General features: G+C 40.1%; 1 protein-coding gene across 1 annotated transcript; it reads right to left on the bottom strand.

The window, feature by feature from the left end:
- Nucleotides 1–233: 233 nt before the first annotated feature.
- LOC122925691 lies at nt 234–4,649 on the bottom strand. The gene is made up of 4 exons (XM_044277038.1): nt 4,112–4,649; nt 3,729–3,808; nt 2,455–3,616; nt 234–968 (listed from the first exon to the last, which is right to left on the bottom strand). Exons 1-4 carry the CDS (start codon nt 4,647–4,649, stop codon nt 403–405), a joined length of 2,346 nt encoding a protein of 781 aa, XP_044132973.1. The 3' UTR covers nt 234–402.
- Nucleotides 4,650–9,699: the final 5,050 nt, after the last annotated feature.

The raw sequence follows: 9,699 nt of genomic DNA, 5'->3' as shown, positions 1-9,699 counted from the left end.
CACCCACAGCATCTGGGTTAACCCATTCTTCACATAGGTAAGTAAATAATATAATCAACATATTAACTGTAATGTTAGGTGCCATGTCATCATGGCTCACCACACTGAATTTATCAGTATGGTTCGCTCCATGATGTCATACGCTCCAATTCACAAAATAGAATAAATCATCACTCAAAATAGAATTTAAGCAAATATCTTTATTTATTTAGTTGGGTAATTAAAGGCCGCAATGCTTATTACTTAACCAATTAATTATAATCTGGTTAATCCAATTTATTCTCAAATATAAATAAGTAAATATTTAAACCAATAAACCATATAACACTCAGTCCACTCAGAGAGTGACTTAACCCCACAACGCCACATAAAAACAAGTGGCCCAATAAACATTGCAAGCCTTTAATAAAAACCATTATCAATTATGTTCTGCAAATCTGAAATGAATATATCACATCCAATATCAGAAAGCTGATCATCCTTTTCTTGGTAAAGTCCTCTAACGAATCCTTCTAATTCAACATGTCTGTAATTGCCATGACCAATTTCCTTCAAATAAATCTCCATTTTTTTATTAATTCTTTTCCTAATTGTTTCCAGAAAGGATAACTCAGAATTGAACCAAGAAAATTTTGGGATGATGTCAGAAAATACGAGTACAACACCATCAAGTAAGTAGCATATTTTACATAACAATTCTTTTAATTCATAAATTAACAAATGCGTTTTGATTTTTCCCAAATCAAACGAGCCAATATGTAAAATAAACAGGTCAGGTTTCGACATTTTTGAATATATAAGGCTGACATTCTTGAAGATATCAGAAATTTTAAGGTCAGCAAAGGAAAACCAGTTTATGGAAAATTCTGCTGAATAACCTAAATTAACAGTAGAATGTCTAAAAGCAGATCTTCTCTCAGCCAATTGAATCAGTTCATCCCCAAAAATCCATACAACTTTTGAAGGTCCTAAAATCAATAAACAACAAGGTTAGGCCGAATATAACATTTATAGCAATTGGACCTCCATCTACCAATACGTTTAATAACAGAACTATCTAAACCCAATTGCTCTGCAAAGGTTGCAGCACCTATACGAAATGAATGTGCTGAAAGTTTATAATTTACGTAACCTAAATCATTGAGACATTTATGAAATACAAAATTGAATTGAAATTTAGACAAATGGGAACCATCAGTGTGGTTAAATAAAGCATTGGAGTCAGGTTTCCTTACCTGAAACCATCTAGTAATATTATCAACTGGACAAATAGATTTAATCGGATAACTCCTCAAACACAACCAAACTCCTTTACTAAATTGGTCAGTCTTGGATTTTTTGATATAAATCTTTAGAATATCACTATTCAAAATTATGTCTGTCATCAATAATGGGGGATTTGAGATTTTATTGTCTGCAGCAATCTCGCTTAATCTTAGAGCAGCAAAGAAAGCTATAGAAAATGCTGCAGAAAATAAATTGGTTTCATATTCCGAAGAACAAACTAATACTAAATTACATATGACCTTTTGTAACAATTCAATAGATAAAGGGCTGGTCTTAACATTGGGGACTGACTTTCTTTTGATACCTTTAATCATTTGTTTAATGATAAAATTATTCAGAATAGAGCTTTCGCCTTTTAATTTAAAGAAAAAAGAAATGCCCGATAATTTTTTAGAAATAGAATCGGCTTGTAAACCGTTGTTGTAAAGATATATAATAAATTTGATAAAATTCCCTAAATTAAAATCAATGTAAGAAATTTTTTGAGATATGCAGAAAAGCTTCCAATCCAACCATGCGGCAGAATATGCTGCCCATGTATTCTTGGCTAATGAACCAAAAATAAGTTCATTAGTTAATCCTCTGATATCTCCCAAAGATGAGTTGGACAAGGAATTCCCATTCGGGAAGCTCGAGGTGTCATTAAGAAGAATTCCTTGAAGCGCTGTCGGGACAAATAATCAGCAATATAATTAGTTTTCCCAGAAATAAATCTAGCTTTTATCCAAATGTTAAATTTTAGACATTGAAAAACTATCTTACGCAATAATGAAGAAACTAACGGAGACTTTGAAGTTAAACAGTTTATGGAAAAAACTACTCCCATATTGTCCGACCTTAGCAGAATTCTCTTATTCTGAAACACTGAGGACCAAATTGTTAGAGAAACTAGAACTGGAAATAATTCTAGAAAAACCAAATTTTTTGAGTACTTGTTATTAGTAATCCAATTTAAAGGCCAACGTTCGGCAGACCAAAAGTTGTCAAAATAAGCACCATATCCAATAGCACCAGACGCATCTGTATAAAGAGACAAGGTGTCTGAGCCAACAAACTCTTCCTGCCAAATGGTGTGACCGTTAAATTCACATAAAAATTGCAACCAAACTGAAATGTCATCCTTTAGTTGTTTGGTGATGCGAATATGGGATCGAGGTGAGGACTTACCTGATGTGGCAGCATACAATCTTTTAGAAAAGACCCTTCCCATGGGAATCACACGAGAAATAAAATTAAGAGAACCTAAAAGAGACTGAAGTTGTTTAAGCGTAATTTTTTCTTTTCCGGATATGCGAGTTAATTGTTGAACAGTATTCTGGATTTTTTCCATTGGTATGCTAAATTCCATTGTTACTGTATTTATATCTATGCCCAAAAACTTGAGATTCGTAGTAGGATAGACAGTTTTATCTACAGCTAATGGAATGCAGAAATATTTAGCTATACCAATGAATCTATTCAGAAGATTCATACAATCATCCGAATCTTCACGACCTATAAATAAAAAGTCATCGAGATAATGTAGTAAAAATCCACTACCTGAGTGAATATCCATAACCCAGTGTAGAAAAGTTGAAAACGCCTCAAAATAAAAGCAAGATAGGGTGAATCCCATGGGAAGGGCCATATCATAAAAGAATTTATCGAGAAAATAAAAACCCAAAGAATTATAACCGATGGGGTTTATAGGTAGTAGTCTGAAAGCAGATTTAATGTCAGCTTTGGCAAGAAGAGAATTGCGGCCTGCTTTTTGTAAAAAAGACAAAGCTTGATCAAATGAGGAGTATTTCACACTGGCTTTATTTTTTTCCATCTCATCGTTTAAGGAACTGAATTTAGGATAAGATAAATTGTGAATAAGACGAAAAGAATTTGGTTCTTTTTTAGGAACTAAAGCTAAAGGAGATATACGAAAATTCAAGAAGGGGGGAGAATCAAAGGGACCAGCAATCCTACCTGCCAAAATTTCAGATTCAATTTTTTCTTTAACAATGTCAATATTTTGTTTTACAGATAACGCATTTTCAACTAGAATGCAACCTGGACCCACAAATTCAGGTATGAAAAACCCATTGGTAAAACTGTCAATTAATAAATTAGCCATCTGAATGTTTGGGTAATGACCTAGCCACTGAATTATTCTTGGCAAATTCAGCGGAGTCACCTTGTTTAAACGATTGAATTTCCTTGTTAGAAATTGGGAAGTGAATACCTTGTTTTTTAAAACATTTTGAGGCTGAATGAGAACCGGCACAGAAAGAACACTCGTGTCGGTATTTGCAATTATGTTGCCATCTGCAATGCGACTCGTTAAATGCGAAACAGATACCTTTTTTGACGTTAATGAAATTGGGTTGACGAAAAAGATTGTTTTTGTTAGGGAGCATTAAATTCAACCAAAGCCCGACATCTTTACTACCCCAATTTAGATTCGGATATACTGCAAGTTTCTGACGAAAGGATTCGTCATACAGACACCAACCCAATCCGCCAAAATTTCTATATGCCTCCAAAATAGTATCTACATGGTAAAATAAACCAGTACAAAGACTAGGAAATTTTTCACCCAAAACTGCTGCGTATATATTAAATGCTTGCAGCCAGTTAAAAAAGGATTTCTGGTGTAATTTTCTCTTTTCTTCAGAATCTGATTTTTTGTCTTTCAATAATTCACTTTTTAAATTCTCACTAGATGAAGGAAGAAGAGAAAAAATTTCAACATATTCTTTTCTCCAAATTTTTTCTTTCACGCTCAAGGGTAAATGAAACCCTAATGGAGAAATTTGACACGCCAGAACTTCTTTAACAGATGTCTCTTTTATACCTGAGTTAAATTCAAGCTCAGGAATTACTGCCATTTCAGGGTTAATATTGGACATTTTAGGTACATTAGTGAACGGTTGAATGGTTGAATTAGCAGCAGTCAGACTATTAAGGGTATTAACTTGACTGACATCTGCTAATCCAGACCAAACATTTTTTGGTGATTCATCCTTTTTAGATAGGTAAAGTAAAAATTCATCAAACAACTGAATCTTCAATTTAGAAGAATCAATGTCAAGTGAATTAATCTCTTGATTAATAGTGCCCTGCGGTTTGCAGTCACTTAAAAAGTTATAATTCAGCTCACCAGAAGCAGATGATGTAGGAGGATGATCAACTGTTGAAGCAGGTGATGGCTCCTGAGTGACAGTTGAATGCTGTTGAAAATGACGCCGTTGAATTTTCCTGCTGGCTCGGCTTGAAGATAAGTTGGTTTTCTTGGTCTTAGAAGGAGGCGCATATTGTGAAGGGGAATATGCCCTCTTGTCTCTCCGCTGACGTTTTTTAATCGGCGAGCGGGTCTCAGGTTTTTCGCGCATGCGCACAAAATTATCGCAGGGAGGATCGATCAGTTCGGCGCTCGCGCCAGGTACTGCGCAGCAGACGGGATTAGAAGATAAAAGAAGCTCTTCTTGCTGGTCCGGTCCTTGCTGTAAGCACTTCCTCAGCCATTCTTCTCCCCCTTGGCTTTCTGCTCTGAAAATAAGTTGTTTCAACAGATCTTCCATGACACAGATGAACGCAGGTCTGTCTCTTGAAAAATACTTACGTGAATGAGCCAAAATCGTTATTTTCTGTTCTTTTATAGGTTCTCAAACTGGCAGTTAAAGTGATCTCCAATCAAATTTGAAGATATCAGCACAAGCACCCACAGCATATGGGTTAACCCATTCTTCACATAGGTAAGTAAATAATATAATCAACATATTAACTGTAATGTTAGGTGCCATGTCATCATGGCTCACCACACTGAATTTATCAGTATGGTTCGCTCCATAATAAATAGTCTATATATGGAGAGGAGTTAGATCATGGGATGTGATGGGCTACCCTAAAAAGATGTGTTTTTAGGGAGGGCCTATAATGTGTATATTGTGATTTAACCAAATTTTGGGGGGTAGGGCATTCCAGAGAAATGGTGCAACTGGGGAGAAGGATTATGGTGGATGTCAGTTGTAAATCGTTTGCAGAGCTGAGACCATGGGTAGGGTGGTAGACAGAAATGAGGGGGAGATGTAGGGAGGTGCTGCACTGTGAAGAGCTTTGTCGGTGAGAACAAGCAGTTTAAATTGGATTCTGTACTGTACGGGCAACCAGTTCAATGACTGGCTCAGATGAGGCATCGGAGTATCAGTTGGACAGATAGGTGACCCCGGATGTTGCCATAAGGATAAATTGGAAAGGGGAAAGTCTGTTGAGGGGGAGGCCAATTAATAGTGAGGTACAGTAATTGGGAGAGATCAAGTTTAGGTAGGTTGCTATATGATTGTAATGTTGATGACTATTTTGTAGCACAGCACCAACATTAGCTTTGCACCTTAAAGACCCAGGATCCTACTTCATGGACTGATGTAATGCCAATTATGAATGTCAATCAATCACATAATTAGCCTGATCCTTGGCTTTTAAAAGGGTCAAAAAGGAAGATAGTTTAGCAAGGCTAAAGGGGTTCTCTGGCCTTTTCACCTAATGCATAGTTGTTACTATAACCTCTTGAAGGAAGATCTTTTAGATCAGCCACATCTGGTTAGTACCTGGATGGAAGAGCTCACAGCTTGTGCAATCACAACATGGACAGTGTCATCAGTGGATCCAGGGACATAAGTACAATCTAAAAGATTTCCCTTCAACAGATTAGTAACAACTACACATTAGGCAAAATGATCAGAGAACCCCTTTAACCCCTTAAGGACTCAGCCCTATTTCATCTTAAGGACTTGGCCATTTTTTGCTAATCTGACCAGTGTCACTTTAAGTGCTGATAACTTTAAAACGCTTTGACTTACCCAGGCCATTCTGTGATAGTTTTTTTGTCACATATTGTGAGGCTTACGTAATAGAAACCACCCAAAAATGACCCCATTTTAGAAACTACACCCCTCAAGGTATTCAAAACTGATTTAACAAACTTTGTTAACCTTTTAGGTCTTCCAGAAGACTTCATGGCAAATGGACATAACATTTCAGAATTTCGATTTTTGGAAAATTTTCCAATATAATCCATTTTTTTTAGGAACAAAGCAAGGGTTAACTGCCAAACAAAACTCAATATGGGCTGCCCTGATTCTGTGGTTTGCAGAAACACGCCATATGTGGTCATAAACTACTATTTTGGCTAAACGGGAGGACATAGAAGGAGGGGAACGCCATATGGGTTTTGGAAGGCAGATTTTGCAGGACTGGTTTTGTTTATACCATGCCCATTTCAAGCCCCCCGTTGCACCCCTAGAATAGTAATTCCAAAAAATTGACTCCATCTAAGAAAGTACACGCCTCAAGGTATTCAAAATTGGGTTTACAAACTTTATTAACCCTTTAGATGTTCCACAAGAGTTAATGGCAGATGGAGAAACAATTTTGGAATTTCTATTTTTTGGAAACTTTTCCATTTTAACCCTTACTTTATTACTGGAAACAATGGGTTAACAGCCAAACAAAACTCAATATGGGTTGCCCTGATTCTGTAGTTTGCATAAACACCCCCAAATTATTTTAGTATCTCCATAGCCTGGGAGCTACAGTTTTATTTTTTTTTCTGGGCGACTATCTAATGTAGGGACTCATTTTTTGCGGGATGAGATGGCGGTTTTATTGGCACTATGCATATGACAATTTTGATCGCTTGCTATTACACTTTTTCTGATGTTAGGTGACAAAAAATGGCATTTTTTACAGGTTTTTTGTTTTTTTAACGCTGTTCATCCGGGGGGGGGGGGGCTGGGGGTTGGGTTGAATGTTATTTTTATAGAGAAGATTTTTGCGGACACGGCGATGCCCAATATGTAGGACACTAAGCAGGCATCCTCAAACTGCGGCCCTCCAGATGTTGTAAAACTACAACTCCCACCATGTCCTGCTGATAGCTGTATGGGCATGCTGGGAGTTATAGCTTTACAACGTCTGGAGAGCCGCAGTTTGAGGATGCTTGCACTAAAACTAATATTTTTGGGAAAAAAAATGTTTCCGTGTCTCCAAAGTCTGAGAGCCATAGCTTTTTATGTTCTCTAGGGGACTGTTGAGGATTATAAAAATGTTGTATTCCATGGAAGTGTGATACTCACTGAAGCAATCGATAACGCAAAGGCCCGGATGATCGGGCCACGTGTCACATTCAGTGGTGGTGTCCTTCCGTATCCCCCTCCTTGTGACACACTGCACTTTTTTTGGGTTCGTCCCTGGAAAATGTTGGCCAGGGGCGATCCGGGCGCCTCCAATTCCCGAGGTACTCCGGCCTGCTCTTTCCCGGTCTGAAAAGATCAGGTCCTTGAGGACTGCCTTATAGAATTGGAGGAATGTCCCTGTGCTGCCAGTGCTTCGGGATAGTACAAAAGCGTTGTACAAGGCAACCTGTGCCAAGTAGACCACAACTTTTTTGTACCATGCCCGGGTTTTGCGCATGGCATTATATGGCTTGAGGACTTGATCAGAGAGATCAACTCCTCCCATATACCGATAGTCGACGATACATTCGGGCTTGAGGACCGTTGCCGCGATACCTCGCACAGGGACAGGGGTACGTAGGCCTGCGGAAATTTCGCCCCAAAGTGATCGATGACTGGCCTTATCTTATATAGATGGTCATGGGCAGGATCACCTCGGGGGGGACAAGCTGCAATATCTAAATAATGAAGACATTTTCGGATGGTCTCAAACCGGGGGCGTGTCATGGCCATACTGTAGAGTGGGGTCTGGTAGAGGACGTCCCCATCCAGTATTGCCTGACACTGGGTTTTTGCACTAGACCCATGTGCAGCACAAGGCCCCAAAATGTCCTCATCTCGGCTGCACTGACCGGCTTCCAGCCACCGGGTCTAGCCAAAAAGGAGCCCGGGTGCTGAGCAACAAACTGTTGGGCATACAGGTTTGTCTGCTCCACCATCAGATTCACAAATGGGTCACTGAAAAAAAAAAACTAAATAAGTCCATTTCAGTGAAGCCCACTGTGGGAATCTGAATTTCTGGATTGCCAACAAAATCCGGAATCTCGGGCTCAAAATCCACTGGGGGACACCAGCTAAGTTTACCGGTAGGGGGCTCCTGTGGGCTTATTTAGTGGGCCGGGAAACCAGTATTAGCCCCAGGGCGGCTTGTACTAGGGTGGGCCACAAGGTCCCTAGCATGTGGGGCCCCTGGCTCCACCTGGCGGTGTCTCCGCCGTCTTGGGGGCTCATCGTCATCAGATGATGAGGAGGATTCGGATGACAAGAGGAACGTGGGGTCATCCTCATCCTCACTGGGGCTCTCTGAGTCGGAGGCAAGCTGGGCGTATGCCTCCTCCACCGAGAACATCTGGCGGGCCATGGGTATGTGTGTGTGCGTGCAAAACTTTACTGTATGTGCGTGTGTGTGGGGGCACGGGTGTTCACGTACTAAAAAGTAAAAAAAAAAAAAACGTTAGGAAAGTGTTGGGGAAAAAAAAAATTCTAACTTGCTGATCAGCGGTACAACGCTGATCAGCGGTGAGTGCCGGCCAGTTAGCGCAAAAAAAAAAAAAAAAAAGTGGTGGGTGGGGGGGATTCGACAAGTGGCAGGGTTGGGTTTAGGGTTTCACAGCTAAGTGCTGTGGACCCCAACCACCAGAAATAATAAATCAGATAAAGTGTTTTTTTTTTTTTTCCTAACTAACTTTTCCCTTCTATCCCTGCCTAATGGTGCCTTTCCCTCACTGACCCTAACCTACCTGGAGAGTGATGGGTGCCGACGGGGGGATCACAGGAGCTGGTGAGGACGGTGCTGGGTGGTGCAGGTGCAGCAGCAGGAAGAGGAGGGGAGAGAGGAGCGTCGGGAGTTTGAATCTCCCGCCTCTCTCCAGGACCAGACAGCAGCCATCAGCACCACGGCCTGCACCACCTCTCCCAAATGCTCAGACTGTAATTGGTGGTGTGTAATCTCACCACTGACCATCGTCTTTTTCCGGTTCATCGGGTCACCAGAGACCCGAATGGACCAGAAACACAGCAAACCGCAGGTCTGAATTGACCTGCGGTTTGCTGCGATCGCCGATGCGGCGTTGTGACAGGATGCCCACTGAATGATTTCAGCGGACATCCTGTTCTGATTAACCCCCGCTGCGCCGCAATCGTGTTTTAAAGTTAGGACCTAGGTCCTTAAGGACTCGGCAAACGTGGCGTACCGGTACGTCCTAAGTCCCTAAAGGGTTTAAGGAATAGAAATGAGCTGAGACCTCAAACTGTTGATTGTCAAATTCCAAGATGCAGACCAATGACAGTATTTTATCTTTTGTAAAATAGATTGATAGACCTATCTAGATATAGTTGGTGGGGCATGTACCACAAGCATTGGGTGCCAAGGAAGTATTTATATGTATGGTTAAAGCCTTAGATCTTTTTTTTATCTGAAGGATAGATC

This window comes from Bufo gargarizans, chromosome 2 (assembly GCF_014858855.1).
Source record: "Bufo gargarizans isolate SCDJY-AF-19 chromosome 2, ASM1485885v1, whole genome shotgun sequence".
In the NCBI taxonomy this organism is placed as follows: Eukaryota; Metazoa; Chordata; class Amphibia; order Anura; family Bufonidae; genus Bufo; species Bufo gargarizans.
This window is presented reverse-complemented; position numbering and strand designations above follow the sequence as displayed.

Coding starts and splice junctions, on each gene's coding strand:
- LOC122925691 (XM_044277038.1), bottom strand. CDS start 4,649: ATGCGCGAAAAACCTGAGACCCGCTCGCCGATTAAAAAACGTCAGCGG. Junction 3,809..4,111: donor TGAGCTTGAATTTAACTCAG/GTATAAAAGAGA, acceptor TTTACCATGTAG/ATACTATTTTGGAGGCATAT. Junction 3,617..3,728: donor CCTTTCGTCAGAAACTTGCA/GTATATCCGAAT, acceptor ACGTCAAAAAAG/GTATCTGTTTCGCATTTAAC.